Source organism: Miscanthus floridulus, chromosome 19, assembly GCF_019320115.1.
Source record: "Miscanthus floridulus cultivar M001 chromosome 19, ASM1932011v1, whole genome shotgun sequence".
Classification (NCBI taxonomy): domain Eukaryota; kingdom Viridiplantae; phylum Streptophyta; class Magnoliopsida; order Poales; family Poaceae; genus Miscanthus; species Miscanthus floridulus.
The window spans coordinates 84,809,699-84,829,306 of NC_089598.1; the positions used below are offsets into that span (position 1 = coordinate 84,809,699).

Consider the following 19,608-nt stretch of genomic DNA (forward strand, 5'->3'; position numbering starts at 1 on the left):
TATGGTGACGTATTAGACCTATTATGTAATAATTGTGACTTCAGATTTTTCTATCATGTTTTTCATATTTTCTATGGTTTAAATAAATTTTCTGCTTGACGGTGGATTTTTTGTGGAGAATATGCGATGAAAAACAAAATGATCAACGTTAATAAGATGTGAAAACTAATTTCCTATCAAAAAGCAATAGTTTTAATGTTTTTAATTAAAAAGTACATTTTTGCATGGTGAAAATTATGATTATTATTTACACTATGTTAAATATTTATACGGTAAAACAAAAGAGTTTAGGTTATAGATTTTTCTTGTGTACAATAACACAAAACCAGGTCCAGAAAATTTTTTGTATTTTTGACTAATATTTTATTTAGTAGGCAATTAACAACTCTCTAGATATTTATATAAAAGAAATATATAAAAAAGAAAAAACTTGTAAAAACTAGCGGGAAACCAAACTGCAGCCCACCTTTACTCCCGGGTGGATCAACCACCCGGGAGTAAAGATGGGCTGCGTTTTCATGGCCTGCCAAAAATAGCCTTTACTCCTAGGCCGTGGTTGCACCCAGGACTAAAGGTCAGACCTTTAGTCCTAGTTCTAACCATCACCCGAGACTAAAGGACCATTAGTCCCGAGTCGTGGTTTCACCCGGGACTAAAGGTCCCTCCTATATATCGCCTCCTCTCTTCTTCCCCTCCATCATCTCGTCTTCTTCGCCTGAGAGCCACCGCGCCACTGCCGCTCAACCATCACTGCCTCCACGCGCGTGCATCTCTCTCGCCGTCTCTGTCGGTGGCCCAGCTCGTGCCTCTCCTGCCCATGCGCGGCGCCCAGATCCGGATCCACCGCCGTCGTCCTTGCCCTCACCTAGATCTAATTTGGATCCACCGCTGTCATCGATCCTCATCCATGTCATCACCGGCTCCATGCGCCTGCCTCCAACACCACCTCTCGTCACGCGCGCGCTTCATCTCTGGCTCAACAGGTGTCATCCTCATCACCCCGCCGGTGCCCTCACTCATCCCTCACTCGTCCTCGCCGTCGGAGGGCATCGTCCACGCGTGAACTTCGTCCCCGACTAGCTCTACATGCACGCATTCATCATCCTCGTCTCTGGTCGACGGCCAGCGTGTCGCGCGCGCCTCGGCCCCGCCATGCTCGATCGTGCTCGCTGTGCTTGTGCTCACTCTGCTCTCATGCTTATGCTCACCGTCCTCGTCCTCCCTCGCCGTACGCCGAAGGAACTCCTTTTGCACACATGTGAGCAACAATGTGTGCATATGTGGTGTGTGTATGAGTGTGTGTGTGTGCATATTATTTTTTTGACATAGAAAAATATAGAAAAAATAGATAGATTTTATTGTAGACAAAATAAAAAATGTAGTAGTTTACTTTAATATATATATATAGAAAAAATGTTGAGTGCTATGAATTGTAGAAAAAATGTAGTAGTGTACTACAATATATAGTAGTAGAAATATATTTGAATCTTCGTCACAATTGAAAAGATTGTTTTTATTAGTGCTATGAATTTTTTGGTATATATCTGAATTTTGATATATTGACATTATTAGTGTGACATGAATTTTCATATATTTATATATATTTGAATTTGATTCTTCATAGATATATAATTAGCGTGACATGAATCCGCTCCAAACCCTAACAAAGGCGTAAATAATAACCCTGAATTCTATATAGTTATATATATTTGAATTTGATTCTTCATAATTAGCGTGACATGAATCCGCTCCAAACCCTAACCAAGGCGCAAACCCTAACCAGATCGAGCTCGGCGTAAATAATAACCCTACCTAAAGTCTATATATAGTTATTTAAGTTTAGGCCACTAACTCGCTACATTTGCATATGCATGACTAGTGTATGGTTTTCATTTATATATAGTTGTGGTACTTAAGATGGCCGAGCCGCAAGATGACTATGACCAAAATGAGGCCATGATGAACATTATCAATGCTGACACTCAATATCGTCCCAACCAAAACGAGGTCGACCCAAAGTTTGATGACGGCTCTCAATACTTACTGAATTTTGAAGATGAGCAAGAACTTCTTGTGCAAGAAAATGCTAGCGAGGTATATTTGTTAATAATCTTGCATCCCTTATATATATATGAAATTAAACATACTTCCAATAATTCATATATATATATATGTATTACTGAATCTTTGTGTTTCTACGTATGTAGCCCTCTAGATCGACGACGTCGATGAAAAGTAGTAAAAGTGTACGAGGCCTCACAAAACCGTTGGAGGGCCACTACATAATCACAAAAGTCGATCCTAATACCAGTGAACCGCTCTAGCCAAAAAACAATGCAAATAAGTTTGTAAACCACTGTGGGGTTCTTGTTAGGGATAGTGTCCCGATAAGTGTCCGTGAATGGAAATAGAAGAAGGATGATCCTCTAATCAGTTTTGTCTCTGAACGAGAGAAGAACCTTCTTTAGGATTCAGTCACTACACATTTCAATCTACCAGCAGGTGAAGATTTAAGAAAACTAGTTAAAAGTTAGGCTCTCAAGAAGATGGCCACACAATTCCAGACCTGGAAGAAGAAGTTCTACAATGAATTTGTCAAGAAGAATCTGACTCTAGATTTTAGTCAAAATAGCATGTACAAAAAGTTGAGGGACGAGTGGCCTAAATTTGTGAGGTACAAGACCTCAGAAGTGGGTGAGGAACGGGTGAGAAGGAACCAATAGAATGCACGCTAGAAGGTATACCATCATAAAATGGGATCAGGTGGCTACAGGAGTGCCATTCCAAAGTGGCAAAGAATGGAAGCAAACCTGCTTGCCAAAGGGATCTATCCATTTTCACTCGACTATCTCGAATGCTCCAAGAATTGGTTTTTCGTGCATGGGGGATCACTGGACCCACAGACTGGGGAGCCAGTTATTGGTGGGGAAATCGGAACAGCAGCACAAAGACTTATCGATATTGTAGATGCTTCTGCCAGTGGTGCCTTTGTGCCCAACCAAGAGAAGGATGAGCTGACGTATGCCCTCCAGACTCCTGAACACCCTGGGTGAACGCGAGGCAAAGGGTTGATTTCGTGGCGACATGGCTTCCCTAAGGACACTGCTACCTACAGAAGCCGCCAGCGAAGAAAAGATGAGGAGGCAGAGCAGATCCGCAGATTAGAGGAGGTGGTGCTTCAATAGCGGGAGCAACAACTAAACATGGACGTGAGAATGCAAGAGGAAATCAAACAGCAAGTGGCACTACAGTTGAGTAGCCAGAGGCAGTCATCAACATTAGAGCATGCAGTCAACGTTAGCCCCCCTTAGCTAAGAAGCAGCTGCGCTTCCACTGAGTTCCCAAACCGAGATGATGCCCTACAGCACTTCCTCATGGATGACATCACCGTGCCTTTGACGCCATGCGAGCTGCACATTCCCTTTGGGAATACCGGTGCCACAGTCTTGTTGGCGCACAGTATTGTTTCTCTTGTGGTCCTTGGGAAGACACATGAATCCAATTCCACCTAGCTATTATAGTATCTTGGTGGATAGAGTTATGAAAGAATATAGGGAAGCGCCTCTTGACTTTCCTGGAGGTGATGGGGAGAAGACCCTAGGACATGCAGAGCATTCATCCATTTTATGGCACAAGTGCTACATTATTATTCCTGGTGTGGCGGCTACGGTATCGTCGCCTCCTCCTCAACTACCTCATGATAGGTATGGATGAAAGTGAATGAAACAATTTTTCAATAATCATTCTTAATTATTGGCTTCTCGTGTAATAATCATTTTTGTACTCATAGGTCTCCCAACCTGAGTGCTATGGACGATGATGATTCTCTGGATGATGAGGATGCGTTCCATGGCACGACTGCATCTCCATCTCCTCCAAGGTGACCTCCCCCTCCTCCGCCTCACGTGACGTAGAGCCAGAAGAGGCCCCCACCCCCGGTGAAGTCCCCGGTGAAGAAGAAAGCCAGACATCATAAAACAAAGCCCCCTCCGGAGAAGCTGCCTTACGAGAAGTCTGAAGAGGAATCAAAAGCGGTGGCACAAAAAGATTTGGATAACTGGAAGCAAAGTTTAGCCGAATCAAGAGCAAGGAGGTTGGAACTTCAGAAAAACCTACCAAAGCCGCACTACGTAGCTCAACGAGAACTAAGGAAAAAAATCAATGAGCCTGAGAAAAAGCAGCGTGATGCACGTAAGCCCTCGTCATTATTGGACTATGAACACTCTCTCAACAAGTCATATAAGGCATCGCTGAAAGCGAAGAGAGCAGGGAAATATGTTGCACAGCTCGAGCAGCAATCTAAGCAATCTATCGACCCACTAGTTGTTGAGGATGATTGTACAAATCCATAAGGCAATCCAATCGATAGGGAGGCACTCCAAGACTTCATGGCCACAACAGGTCTCACACCTGAACAACTCATTGGGGGAGCATCCATACCAATAGCCAACTTTGATATTTACCGGACCTATGAGTATGGCAGGAGTCTTGTCAACCCTAAGTCCTTCTCATCACTAGGTACGTAAATGTTCTTGTTAAACAAGTGGTACTTAAGAGCATGTGACAACGAAGAGGCATGGCTTGTTGTTAGAATTAGACCAGAGCATTACTCCAGTGGCTATGACGTTTTACATATTGAGTTCAATGAATTACACCAACTATTAAACTGGGGCGCTCTTGACAAATCTCTCCTCAGCTGCTGGTGTCTATAAGTGATTCTTTCTATAATTGAAGTAACTTGCATGTTAGTTCGTTGTCTATATATAGTTATCCTCACACTATATATATTTTTTGTACTATATAAATGCAGATATGAGATGCTGAAACTAAAGAGAAAAGGGTTAACGGATGTTGGTTTCATGGATCCGAATAGCACATTCAAGGACACTATTACTCCATATGATAGATGGTGACCTCAAGTGTAGAATAATCTGTTTAAGTTCTTAGATAACCAACATAACAAGACACTGATACTCTTCCCTTATAACTTCAAGTGAGTGTTAATGTCTTGTGCTCATTTTATTTTGCTTACTCCATGTTGACTTTAGTTAATGAGTTATGCCTACGTATAAACATGTAGCTATCACTGGATACTGCTGGTCATCGATATGCCCAGGAGTACTGTAAAGATCTTTGACTCAGCGACAAAACTTCGAAAAGATTACCAAGAAATGATAGATATTCTCCGGTGGTAAGTTTGGTCTCGCACACTGTATACTTTCTTATGCCATTTTATTGATATAACTCCATTTATTTATTTTGTTGGGCAGTGCTTGAAAAATGTTCGCCGAGAAATGCCATTATGATCAATTGAAAGTGCCTCTAAATGTAGCCCAATACTCAGTAAGTACTAGCTAGGTCACCACATCTTTATTTAGTTCAATTCATTATTACCATGCTTCATTGGTTGATGATGAATCTTTTTCTCGTAAAGTGGTGTCTGCAGCAGGGATCGGAAAACAACTTATGTGGATACTACGTCTCCGAGTTTCTCATGGAGTACTCAAGGAGAACAAGAGATCCTCAAAGTACGTAAAAAAATATACACAATTTATTTATTACAATTGTGTTGATATATATAATCATATATATATATATATGTATATTTTTTTTATATTCATACTTTTCCTTTCATTCGAATTAAAGATTGAATGGAGGAAGCAAAATGTTATGCGATGTGACCAGATCAAAGCAATTCAAGAGGCATTGACAGGATTTCTGATGAATGAGGTCATAGATCCCAAAGGCGCGTACCACTGTGACCCTAAAGAATTAATACCTAGTAGCCATACGACTAAAGATTAGGGTTGAATGAAATCCCAAGGACATGAGTATAAGGTTTTTATGACTTTATTATGTACATATTCCATGCATGTACAACCTCTTGAAATATTTGTATATATGTAGTTTGATACATTTTAGTCTGTTATTTATGTATAATGCTCGAACAGAACCTTATACGTGGGCGCAGTGGCGGATTCAGGATGGGATCAAGGAGGAGGCTAAGTAATGGACATGTTGATTGATAATGAAGATCTAATGATGATTTATGCTTGATGCTACAGTATTTTAACGAGGAATTAAGGCTCACGAGGGGGGCTGCAGCCCCCAACCCCCTGGATCCGCCAATGCGTGGGCGTATATTAGCAGTGTAGAATTCATATACGAAAAGTTAATCAAAACAAAAAAGAATTGAAGTGAAAAGAAACCATAAAATAAAAAGGAATGAAATGGAAAAAAAAGAAACATTTAGTACCGGTTGGGAACACCAACAGGGACTACAGGTGCCAGTCCAGGTGCAATACCTGGGGGGCATTTAGTCCCGGTTGGTAACACCAACTAGGACTAAAGATCCACTTTCAGTCCCGGTTGCCAGAACCGGGACAAAAGGGGGGGGGGGGGGGGGGGGGGGGGGGGGGGGGGGGCTTTAGTCTTGGATTTGTAATCCCGGTTGAAAAATCGGGACTAAAGGTGGTTTTCCAACCTAGACTGATGCCCAATCCTGCACCAGTGAAACCTGATCAGCTTGGAATAACCTAAATGCGAGGTAGCAACCAAATCCTATGTAAAATTTTTTAGACCTCAAGGGACCGTGCTATTGTCCAAAGGTAACAACTGAAGATCTGTTCTCACCACCAAACTAACCGTAAAGGAAAGCACCGCCTTCCACGGGATCCGGATGAATTGCAACCATAGCGCGTGCCCACATAGATTCGGCCGCCAAATACCACACCAATTTGCCACCAGCTACCGGAGCACAAAGAGGGGACGGGAACCCGATGTACACAAGATGTCGTTGCTTATGTCATCTAATAATATGATATTATATATTTCCACAAATGTGTGATTATGAAGTTCCCATATTTATGTATTAATTGATTTGGCTAATACGTTTCCATATGTAAATGAACATATACGTCACACAAAAGATTTACCTCTCTCTCTTTATATACTGGACCGCGAGCCTAGTGTTTTTGTTCCTGTGTCTTTTTAACACAGCTCCGATTAGGTAGACCTAGATTAGTATTCAACATGGGTGACAGTGGCAGTTGCGCTCCGGCGTGCAAGCTCTCCATGTTACTCATCATGCTCTTTGGATGCGTCACTTCGCCAGTAGTACACTGTAAGTTTGCATATGCTCAATCACCCATCATGTCATTAAGTTTACACATGTAGCGTCGGACTGATGAATGCAAATTTATATATAGGTCGCCCTCAACGACTCGAGCCCGTAACTACAGGAAGGATCAGCAGCTATCCAAATCCAAATAGTCCTGCAACGACGACAGGCACTAATCCTATTGGGGTCGGCCCCTCAATTGGTGAGAGCAAATTAAACCTCACATTTTGCACCGCACCATGGATTTGCGTGGAGCCTCACCCCTGCTATTGTTGCGTGATGCCCAAAAAATGTTATATTTCGATGGAGAAATGTAGGGCGAACTGTCTCAACTGCGACCCTAAATGCCGAGCGGCTCAAACAACTCGAGAAGGTCAACCATTACTTCCTGCAACATTTGTAGTGTTCACTACATGAGTCTGTGAACTGATTCCGGCTTCTCCAATAATCCTCTTATCACGCCTTGCATGATTGCTACATGATTTGCATGCTACTGTACATAGCAAGAAATAATTATTTGTCTGAAAAAAATCAGAATATTATATTTGTTGATGAGGTGTATGATATATTTTTTTTTAACGAACCGGCAGAAGAGCTGCCCGCTATATTAAAAAGAATGAGAAGCCCAAATAGGCACTGTACAACCACACCAATATACAACAACCACAAAAAGCGAAACAAGATAAAAGACGTGCACTAGGGGAGGGCCGATCAAAAACGGTGGTGATTCATGAAATTATCCAGGTGCTTTGCTCCTGCCATGATCCACACTCTCGCCTCTTCCTTGATTCTCTGAAGCACTCCAAAGTTTGTGGACTCCGCACGTTGAAATACTCTCACATTTCTTTCCTTCCAAATTTCCCAACAAACTAGGATGATGATCGAACGAAGGCCTCTCCTATTTGCACTACGTATAACTGATATGGCCGTCCACCACTCCTCGATGGTGTCACTAGGCGACCAGGCATTCGGGTGCAAATTATGATTTGCCGTCCATGCGGCGATTTCGCTCCACAAACGCTTCGTGAATCTACGGTCTTTGAAAAGGTGCAGGCCCGATTCTGCATGTAGTCTACAAAGTGGACAGGTCCTTTGATTTGGATAGTTCCTAGCTTCCAATCTGTCAGCAGTCCAGATTCGGTTCTGTATGGCAAGCCAGTTGAAGAATTTGCATTTAGGCGACGCCCATGGCTTCCATATAATGGTTTCGAAGTTGTTACGGGTTACGCCTATAAACTGGGCGTGATAAGCTGACGAAGCAGAATATTCTCTATTTTTCTTGAATTTCCATGTAAGGGCATCAGGCGTCCCCGTTCTCAACAGGATGCGCCTGGTCTCTCGCCATAGACATGTGTACTCGGCAGAGTGTTGGGCAGAAAAGCATGGATGTCGTAGGTCGATGTCGCGTATCCAATTGTTGGCAAGCAGAGCTTGGTGCAACGTCCTGTTTTTTTCTCCTGGAGATGGAGAAGAGATGTGGCACTACATCACAGGGTCGTTGGACATTTAGCCATGCACTCTTCCAAAACGATGCCCTTTCCCCATTTCCAATTGTGAGCGTAGTGGAAGCCGCAGAGAGGAGCTTGTCTACCTTGTCGCAGAGTGTTTCTTGTCCATCCCATGGTCTGTCACTATTTGTTGACCAACCCCGCCACAGCCACCGCAACCTAAGAGCCCTCGCAAACTTCCCAAGATGGAGGATGCCCAGGCCTCCTGAATATTTGGGTCTTGCTGATCGAGGCCAATTTACCTTGCACTTTCCTCCAGTTAGCGCCTCGTCTCCCGCCTAGAGGAATTTCATCCTCTGTCGATCAATGTCCTTGAGTGTTTTCTTTGGGGCACGCAATGCTGTGAGGAAGTACACCGCCTACGATGTAAGGACCGCTTTAACCCAGTCCAAGCGGCCTGCTGGGTTGATTTGACGCCCGTTCTAGAGGGTGAGGTTGCTGATGGCTTTGTCCACCAATGGCTGGAAATCCACTCGCTTTAGGCGTTTGACCGTTAACGACAATCCTAGATATTTGATTGGGAAGCATGAGACCTTCGTAGGAGAGCCAGCCAGAATGTTGTTTAGATTCAATGCTTCGCAGCGAATCGGGATGATTGTTGATTTCTGGAAATTTGTTTTGAGCCCTGAAGCCTCGCCGAAAAAACTGACGAGGTCGGCCAACGCAAGCATGTCCTCCCTTGTTGGCTTGACAAAAATTGCCGTATCGTCCGCGTACATCAACACCCTTAGTTGTGTCGTTCTTCCCCTCAGCTTGGAAAGATAGCCTTTTTCTGTTGCTAGATGGAGCAATTTTTGCAGGGGATCCATTGCTATGACGAATAGCAAAGGTGAGAGGGGATCTCCTTGCCGCAGCCCTCTACCATGCTTGATCGGTGCATTTGGGATGCCGTTCAACAGCACCCTCGTGGAGGAGGTGAAAAGGAGCGCAGCAATCCAATCTTGCCATCGACGGGGAAAGCCTAAAATATTTAGCAGGTTCAATAGATATTCCCATCTCACCGAGTTTGATATATTTTGTTTATCAAATCTTTCTGTAATGGATGTACCAAATGTGTACATCGTGTGATGTATTCTCTTATTTGAGATTGACCTGAGGCACGAGAAATGGTTGAGCCTGGCCCAAATTTTGACGGCACAAGCTGGAGGACGTGTCGTCCCTTCGATCTGAGCTGCGAGACACGCGATAGATTCATAGATGTCTCCAAAACCATTTCTGGGCTATATAGGCTCTTGATCTGCGCGGCCTTGATCGACTTTGGTTCCCATCTTGGGTCCCTACGCCTTTGTTTCTTCTGAATTAGGGTTGTCGATGGTCGACTTTGATACCTTTGTTTCTTCTGAATTACTGTACGTCTGTACTATGGTGGTCGATGGCCGACTTCTTTTTTTTTCTCCCTCAGCTTGCGCCTGCCTGGAGGAGATCTAATCCACAGCATTTGTGTGGAATCGTGCTCACAAAGTGCTTCTACACGTTTCAAAACTGAAATTTACCCCTTTTTTTCAAATGTTGTTGGTGGAACTGATTGTAATTAGTTTCAGGCACGTGTGTGTGTACTTCGGAAGAAAATCCCATCTAGTTACATGGATATATATAGCATGTGTTTCCTATATTTTCATTAGGAATTCCCTGCAATGCGCCGTATTATGATGATCAAACTTTTATCTTTCCTCCAAGTGTTAGATTCCTCTTTGCTCTGATATATAAACACATACGTAAGTTAGAGAATGGTCATGACAGAACAAAAAATGCAGCTAGTAGCGCTGCCTTTGCTCTGACATATAATAGATAACCAGTGCACACCATATAAATTTATAATGCATGCTGGAACTAGATTAAAATTAAATCCAAGACGACTTGTGATGTAAGGATTGACTCTAGTGGTCAGTAGGTTTTTAGCATTAAAGGGCAGGTGCTCTGCCTTTGAATTGAAGTAGAGATAGAAGAAAGTACAGCTTTACACTTTGGCTAAGAATTTATATGAAAAATGGGGGAAAATACGGAAAACTAGTGGGCGTGTTAGCTGCAGGTGGTTGCAACCATGGCAAATCCTATGTGTACATGCTAGTTATTTAGACTGTCATGTTTGTACACACAGGATAGAAAAGCCTTTGCACTTCCCCGCGGCCGCCGCCTCCGCCTAGGGCTCTTCTCCTTCTTCCTCTCTGGTTCGTAAACCGGAGATAAGAAGGGGAGGGGACCCATCTTTTTCTCGCTGTTTTCTAGTGTCTTAGGGTTGAGTCCAAATAAATTTCGGTCGGGATTGTGTCCAGCGATGACTTCGGTGATTGCCACGACGAGATCGCCGTTTTAGGTGTCGATTTCATCGGCAAGTGGCCAATTTGTGGCCTTTGTCTGCAAGGGGAGGGGTGCTTCTGGGAGCCCCCTACGAGGACAGCGACCCCGGGTCATTGATCTCATGATCGATGGTCGCGGAGAGAAAATCAAGGTCTTGAGGTGATAAATATGCATCCTATGTTGTACTCGACGATGCAACTGCCGCTGTTCGTTTAGCGATTTAGATGCGTTTTGGACTTGTTCCAAAGCGTTGGATCTTGTGGCATGTCCAATGTTTTGGGGTTGGTCATGAATTCGGCACTGCACTTTGGCTCCAGCGTTTGAGGGAAGCCACTGGAGAAAAAGACAATGGAAGAATGGGGTTACAATATTATGTATTTTTTATTTCAGTTTTTTCATGTGTAATTTGGGATATACTGTGTCAAGATTTAATATAAATCCCCCTTCCCTTCCCAAAAAAAAGTTATTTACATGATATTTTCCATGCGCACTTTCATAGAGGAGGATGTCTTGCTGGATTAAACCTGTTATCTGTGCGGGCGTTTGCTCTTTGTTGTTGAAAACTCTTCTACATTGGTCCTTCCACAGGTTCCAGATCGTGTACATGACAACTTCAGCATGCTTTTTGTCTGTCCCCAAACTGCCCAACCCAAACATAGCAGGTTGTAGTAGGTTCAAAACGCAAGATTATCGCTTAGTAAAGTATCCTGTGAGATGGCATGCATTGATGTTAGGAAGATCGATAGGTGGTACCTACTCTTTGGTGGCAACTGTAAACCTAGATAGTAGTAAAAAATTGCTAACCAATGCAAACAAACATGATAGTCTAAAACTCACAATAATCCACTGAGGTTAACCGGTGCAAGCTCAATAATACTCTGTAGTCTGTACACAGTTGCACAATCATGTTCATGGCAAATCTGAGTTCCATTGCTCAGCTTAAGTAAATAGCATATCTTGATTCTTGCTTGATTAACTGTGCTATTTCTCATATCCATCTAGGCCTCGTTCAGTTTGCAAAAAAAAAGTGAACCCGATGAATAGTACCACTTTCGTCTTATTTGGCAAATATTGTCCAATCGTGGACCAACTAGGCTCAAAAGATTCATCTCGTGATTTCCAACTAAACTGTGTAATTAGTTATTTTTTTTACCTACATTTAATACTCCATGCAAGCGGCTAAAAATTGATGTGATGGAGAGAGAGTGAAAAAACTTTTGGATGGCATCTAAACAATGCCCTAGGAGAAAATATGACTGTATTCTTCAATAACTGGGGGTACGGGGCTCGGTTCACCCTCCCCCAGGTGGATTACCTCTTCCAAATGCAAGGGTGCTTCTCCCCATGGCCAAAATCTGCACGGGTGTCCGCCTGTGGAAAAGATCGGGATATGGCCGTGGATCGAGCCTATGGAAAAGATCAGGATATCGCCGTGGATCAAGCCTACCAACCGAGCCCTAAGTGTCTAAGCCAGGCTACCACCATCTATTACCGTTCTTTAATAACGGCTCATGTTTTTTTAATGATCTTTATTATGGTTATATGCTGGCTATAATAGGTGGATTTGGAAATTGGTTTGTTTTGACGTGGCATTTCCACGATTAAATAATGTATCATTCTGGTTGATGACATCAACTCTCTTGCCGCTATTAAGCTCAGCCTTAGTAGAAGTGGGCAGCGGCACTAAGTGGACGGTCTATCCGCCCTTAAATGGTAATACCAGCCATTCTGGAGGATTATAGTCCGTTTGGTTTGGATTGAACTACTCTTGATGACATGGTCCGTTGCTTTTCCATTGAACGACTACAGCACTAGCTATGAAGAACGGCTCCATGTGAAATATGATCCTTCCATGGGGCCATGACTCAGATCAAACAAATTGCCAGGTTTGATATTAGGATCGGATGGCTCTGCCGCAATCCAAACACTGTTAGTAAACATACCGATGTCTTCTTCAGAAGCTGAGAAATTTTACTCAATCATCGATCTTTTCATGAGATGAATCCAGAGAACATGTTGTTTCTTATCTTAATCGGTAAGATGGTGGTCGATATCTCGGCCGGCAGAGTGTCATTGAATCTGTTGTTCTGAATCATCACATATTGCAGCTTTGGGAGCGACCATATTTTCGCACAGAGTGGCCGGAGAGGTTGTTGTTGGACACCTCGAGGTTGGCCAGCAGCAAGTGCTTACCAAGGTCTGGTGGGAGCTCGCCAGAGAGATGGTTGCTGAATAGCTGTCGAAGCAGGCCGATGCTCGCCGAAATCAGCACTGTGGACCAGTGGCTAAGCTAAAGTAAATTAAAAAGGGGTGCAAATTTCTTGTGGGTGCATGGACTTCAACCATAGAGGGTGCATATATGGTAAAACTTTAGACTTCATCACGAAATCGTTTTAGGGAGGGGGGGCATATGCACCCATAGTACATACGTAGCTTCGCCCCTGCGGTGAACTGGTTTCTCTAGAGAAACAACAACTCCAAGTTCTTGAGATTGCCGAAGGATACAGTTATCTCCCTGGTCAGTTGATTTGTTGACATATGAAGCTCAAGATATGTCAGCTTAGTTAGCTTGGCAAACTCTAGCGATACGGATGCTGGGAAAAACGCGTTGTCAGCCAGCGTGAGAACCTCGAGCCCCGTAAGCCTGCTTATCTCAGCGGCGGGGTACATGCAGGTGAATTGGTTGGTATCGAGAAGCAGAGACTTGAGCTCTAGGAGCTGTGCCACCGCTGCTGGCACTTCGCCGTCGAAGCTGTTGGTGGAGAGGTTGTGGTGCTCCATCACTGGCATCGATATCGGTCGGTAGCCTTCCGGCGAAGTCATTGTCGGAGATGTCGAGAAAGCGGAGCTTCTTGCAGGCGTAGAGTGAGGCGGTGGGGAAGGCGTCGGTGAGGTTGTTGTAGGAGAGGCTGAGGCTTTGTAAAGAAAGTTTTGTGACAGTTCCGCCGGAGGCTGCACACTTATGCCTTTCCAGCTGCAGTGGTCGGCGATGATGGCTGGGTTCCACGGAGCAAGCTGCGGAGGATTGCCCCATTCGTCTTTGACAGCGAGCAAGATTTCGCGGTCGTAGAGTCCTAGTCACGCTCGCCATCCGTGCATTAGGGCTCCTATTACAAGCCGGCCTCGAAGCCCTACGCATGATCATCCTCATCTCACTGTACCCAGTTCCTGGGTGCAGCCTAGTGTACTAGGATTTCATCTATTTGCCTCAAACCCACGGTCAGCTGCCATGCGTGCTTTGATTCCCTGCAAGAGTAGTCAGTGGTGCCGATCCGAGTCGAGCTCGGCTGTGCTTGGTCGGGAAGAGAAATAGAGGTCAGGTCAGTTTGACTGCGGGCAAGGCAGCATGTGGCTGACAAGCGGGGCCCATAGGGTAGTGACAGAAGCGATATGGGCCTGGCTGCACTGCGCTGTTGGTGCCTCGGTCCGTTAGGGCTGGCGATCACGTGTGCTGCTGCTGGGCTGCGGGAAGCGGCGGGGAGCTAGGCCAGGGCGGCTGGTAGCAGGCTCAAAACGGGGGAAAGAAAAGAAAAAAATGTTTCTTTTAAAACATAGTTTTTTTCACTACTTGTCCAAAATATTTTAAAACCATTTTAAGTTAAAAAACTCACAGACTTTTATAAAATATTTTTTCTAAAAAAAGTATACATTGAATAAAATCTAAGTGATTGCTCCTCTATGGAGAACTCTTCAGGTTCAGGTGTAGCTGCCTGTCTCGGAAACGATTTCAGCCATGTCTCACCAACTCACTTGCAGCTGGCTTTGATTCGGTTTTTGGAAGGATATAGACCTCTTAGCTCTATTTTTTTCAACTATTGTAAATTTTTTCATAAGTATAACATAGTGAGTAAAGAAAGTAAACTGAGTTAGCTTCCTTATGGTGGAGCATATTCTCCGGTTGATATGAGTACTCGTGTCTATAAAATTATTTATTCTAGGATTTAACGTTGTTGTTTTTGAGGCGATATGTCCGTTGATTGCAAAGCACATGTGGTGACTTCATTTATTTTTTTTAGATCTACCCGTGTTTGCGTTTGCATTGGGATTCATAAAAAGTAAAAAGTAAAAAACAATTATACGTTTTTTTATTTAAGGCTCGTACCACCTGAATTTTTTTCTCTTAGCTCTAGCAAGTCTGTTTTTTTTTTTTGTGTGTGGGGGTGTTGTTTGCGTCGGAACCTTGGAGCGAGGCGGGTGGATTCTTATAAGGTTCAAAAGACGCGGTCATCCATTCATCCTTACTCTTTGAGACATAAATAGTTACACTGGAGCTTTATCAAATCTCAAGACACCCAAAATTAGCAGCATACACGCTCAAAAGATAAAAAAGTAAAATAAAGTGGAAAACGAACCAAACATTGTCGACTGAAGAAGAGAGCATAGCATTCTCGGGTCATGATGCTTCAAAGCATGGTGTCCGCGCGCGACGGCAGGCGGCGGAAGAAGTTGCTGGGCACGGAAGGCAGCCTGCTCCGGAACCTCGGGTGGCGCAGCACGTAGAGCCCCGCGACGAGCGCGACGATGCGGAAGGGCGTGACGTAGAGCACCACCGCTGCGAGGAGGCAGAATATGACGAAGAGGCAGGTCGCCCTCGGGTCGCGCCAGCTGAGCAGCGACTGCAGGCGCTCCCCCTGCGTGGCCATGTCGCCGACCACCGTCTGTATCCGCCCGGCCACGCTCCGCAGGCGGTCGTAGCGCATGTACACCACGTCCTGCGCCCGCGACGTCGGGAACGTGTCGAACTCCTCGTCCAGCTCGTCCGGGTGCACCGCCTCGGCCCACGACATCTTGGTGTCCATGTGCGGCGGGTGGCGCGGCCGCCGGCGGTAGTTCCAAAGCCCGATGAGGAACATGTAGAGGAACACGGTGGGGAGGATCAGCTCCGGGTACCACACCAGGATGAGCAGCAGCACGTGCACCAGCGCCGTCGTGGCCACGTTCTTCCAGTGGCACACGTCGCTGAACCAGCGCGCGGCGGCGGCGAAGCCCGAGAAGAGCGACACGGCGCGGAAGAAGTTGGCCTTGCTCCGGCGCATGCTCCACATGTGGGACTCCACGTCCAGCATGTACTCCACCACCTCCCGGTGCAGCGGCGGCTCAGCGCGCCCCAGCCGCGCCGCCACGATGCCCATGGCCTGGTACCGGAGCGCGTCCAGCTGCGTCACCGTGAACGGGTGCAGGTAGTGCATCCTGGGGAGCAGCGGCTGCGTGTAGAGGTGCACCATGTTGATGAGCGAGAGGCAGGTGAAGCGCACGGCGAGCCGGAGCTCGCCCATCTTCTTCACCCCGGACCGCTGAAGCGCGATCAGCGGGTACGCGTGCGTGTACACGCGGTCGGTCTCCAGCGTGGACAGCCGGATGCGGATCTTGCCGATGCGGGCGTCCCTCGCCGGCTGGCCGCCGCCGTTGTTGCCGTTGTTCACGCCGAGGTGGCAGTTGTCGAAGACCCCGATGGTGATGACGGTGCAGGGGTCGAACACCTCCCACGTGTACTGCTCGTTCCACGTGGGGCCGAAGTTGCCGATCATGGTGCGCGTGCGCACCCACTTCTGGCCGTACTTGGCGACGCAGTACGCGTCGGTGGTGCCGCGGCCGTCGCGGGTCTTCATGGGCTGCAGCCCGGCGGCGCCGAGGATGCCGACCTCGAGCACGCCGACGGGAGGCTTCCACAGCTGCCGCGCCGTGGGGCGGGTGTCGCTGATGTACATGGTGGACTCGTCCATGACGTGGTAGGCGCCCTCGAGGCAGGCGCGCACGTGGACGCGGCTGGCGAACCGGAGTTCCCGCCGCGTCTCGCCCTCGATGGCCGCCCCGACGCCGAACTTCTCGAGGTCGAACCAGCGGGACTGAACGAAGGGCCGGTGGTCCAGCCGCTTCTCGAAGAGCGTGAGCGGCAGCACGACGCGGCCCAGCAGGTCGTCCTTGCGCGGGGACACCCGGTCCTCCACCGTCAGCACCAGCTGCTCCTCGAACGGCTCGGCGACGACGAACACCAGGTCCTCGTTCCACCGCGGGTTCAGCGTGGGCGCGGGCGACACCGACGTCTTGAGGATCTGGTTGCCCACCTGCGCCTTGACGAACACCTCCGGCGCGCGGCCGCGCTCCTGCGGCTGCACGTCCTGCGCCTCGATCACGTTGACGCGGAGGTACCAGAGCTTGGGCGACACGTAGGCCTTGGAGCGCACGCTGGCGACGCCCTCGCCGCGCACCGCCGCGGCGTCCGAGTGCCACGCCTCCGGGAACGCTTCGTCGGCCTGCGTGCCGATCCATACGGCCAGCATGAGCTCCCCGCGCACCTTCCGGCCCTCGCCGCGCCGCTCCTCGAGGCGGTACCACTGCGGCGCCAGCGGGCTGTCGGGCGGCACCCGCGTGGGCACCTCGGCGAGGTCGAAGGTGACCTTGCCGACGTAGTCGTCGCGGCCCAGCATCTCGCGGTCCTTGAGGAACACCTCGAGGGCGTTGGACTGGACGCCGGACTTGGAGAAGGCGAACACCTGGTCCCACTCCGGGTTGGCACGGCGGTCGAAGTGCCGCGTCTTGCCCTTGTAGTTGCCGAGGCGGACCTCGACGTAGGGGTCCATGGGCGCGCCGGTGATGGGGTTCAGGGGGAGGTCCTTGGCCTTGACGACGCGCACGTACAGGAAGAACATCTGCTCCACGAGGTCGTACGTGCTCGACGGCTTGTCCACGCCCAGCCAGCCGGCGAGCCCGCCGCCGCCGCCGCCCGCGGGGCGCGCCGGTCCCGCCGCGCCCTTGGGCCATTGCTCGCCCAGCAGCGGGTTGGTATCCTTGAGCTGGAAGTCCTCGTGGTGCGGGTCACCGCGGTGCCCTTGGGCCATTGCGAACCCCGGCCTTGCAAACCTATCACCATTGCCGCCCGGGTAATAGAAAAACAAAAAACAAAAGCACAACAAATCGATCAGAAAAACTCCATGAAGAAACTCCATAAATTTCATTACTGATCGATTTTTCGCACTTACTGTTCAAGTGTGAAAACTTGAGAAGCTGGTGGTTTGTAGCACTATGGCTCGGTAACAATGGCGCGCGAGGCACTTATATGATATCTAGAATCCTGGAACAAATGCAAGCTGCTTCATCTGCAAACGGCATGTGTTAAGTTGTCATGCAGAAGCAGAAGAGCAGAGGCTTTGATGTCATGCAGGGGCTAGCAGCAACAGCAGCGAGCAGAGCAACTTTTGGGCAGGCAAGCGTCTGGCCAATGGCCGTGGCTCTGCTGCGACTGCAGGGGGATCGTGGCAAGCCTCGCCGTGAAGCAAAGCGTCCGCCGCGGCCGCGTCGGTGGTGAACCCGGCGACAAGGAAGGTATACGAGCGGCGTCGAGTGGTGATCCCCCGCCCGCTTGACTTGAGCCTCTACCAAGCTAAGCTAGCTAGCCTAAACCCTGCTGCGCCTGCGCCTTCTTGAAAGAGCTGAGAGCGTGGGGTATCAGATGAGGCTGCAGCTGAACGGAGTTCTTTCGGAGGAAGCTGTCCGATGACCACCTTTCTTGGGTTCTTTCTTTCAGGCTGACTGGCTGAGCAGAGCAGAGCAGCCACTGACAAATGAGAGAGGGGGGTGATCTAAAGCACGATGGATCATGTGCGGAAAGGCGATTGATTGAACGACGGTGTCAGTGGTAAATCGAAAAGCTGGCGATCGATCGGTTGGGGGGAATCGATTCTTTGGATCGCCGGGTGGGCTTTGTTTATGCGCCCTTGAATTGGCGTGCGCTCATCTCATCCTCTGATTAGGGGCAAGGAACCTTGCACAGTTCACGGACCAGGACCCATCTGTGGTAGTGGTACCCATGCATGCCAAGGTAATTTCCGGTTCCGGCTTGCTTGCTGCTGCTCTGTAAACAGCAACATCAGCGAGGAAAAAAGTGTTCAAAAAAGTCATGCATCTTTGTGCGTGTGCGCGCGCAGACACAAAAAGAAAAAGAAAAAGAACGTACACACACAGACACACGCACACGCACACGCACACGCACATAGCCATTGAGCTTGTTTGTAATCTATTTTAGCCCAAAGAAACACATCACATATATCGCCTATATATTAACAAACTAACTGGTAGTGTTGTGCCTTAGTCTCTCAAATGGTATAAAGCAAGGCAAGAGTAGCTCAGCTATCGTTTACATGTCGTTTTGGACGCCCCCGGCTTCACCAATACATTGCCTGTGGCCATTATTTTATCCAATCATTTGTTACTGAAAGCTTGAAAATGTACTAAGTTGAAATTAATTATTTTTTACGACAAATTTTATTATGTGTTTGTCGCGTGACATATATCTTATACTGTAATACTTTAATGTATAACCTCTAGAGTTTGACTATTCTCATCCTTATTTATTAAGAGAGGAGGAAATAACAATTTAGAACGCGTGATTCTTTAAAAAACAAAACACTATCTTTGTTATTCAGGGTTGAATAAGTGATATCTGAATGTATATATGATTTATCTCGCAACACAGTTTTGGCTACATTTCCATCCAACTTCTAGTTACGGCGAAGTAACCGTATCTGAAGTTGTGGGTTAACCATGTCATTTTTTCTTTCTTTCAAATCTTCACCCGCCCAGGTTCACCTATTTCTTGACTAGATGAAGTGCTAAGGCATGGTTAAATGGATGGAAAATTTCTGAGACACATGGCATGTATATAAGCTTATCAAGGAAGCAGAC

The 19,608-nt window shown here is 47.1% G+C and overlaps 1 protein-coding gene and 1 pseudogene across 1 annotated transcript; both read right to left on the bottom strand.

Annotated features, from left to right (window-relative positions):
* Nucleotides 1–13,386: 13,386 nt before the first annotated feature.
* Nucleotides 13,387–14,157, bottom strand: LOC136526292 (receptor-like protein 52; annotated as a pseudogene).
* Nucleotides 14,158–15,142: 985 nt separating this feature from the next.
* On the bottom strand, nt 15,143–18,430 carry LOC136527419 (FT-interacting protein 1). The gene is made up of 2 exons (XM_066520144.1): nt 17,907–18,430; nt 15,143–17,787 (listed from the first exon to the last, which is right to left on the bottom strand). The coding sequence occupies exon 2, from the start codon at nt 17,763–17,765 to the stop codon at nt 15,330–15,332; it is 2,436 nt and encodes an 811-aa protein (XP_066376241.1). The 5' UTR covers nt 17,766–17,787; nt 17,907–18,430; the 3' UTR covers nt 15,143–15,329.
* Between the last annotated feature and the right edge of the window lie 1,178 nt (nt 18,431–19,608).

Bases quoted from the DNA above. Each gene is read 5' to 3' on its own strand.
- LOC136527419 (XM_066520144.1), bottom strand. From the start codon at position 17,765: ATGGCCCAAGGGCACCGCGGTGACCCGCACCACGAGGACTTCCAGCTC.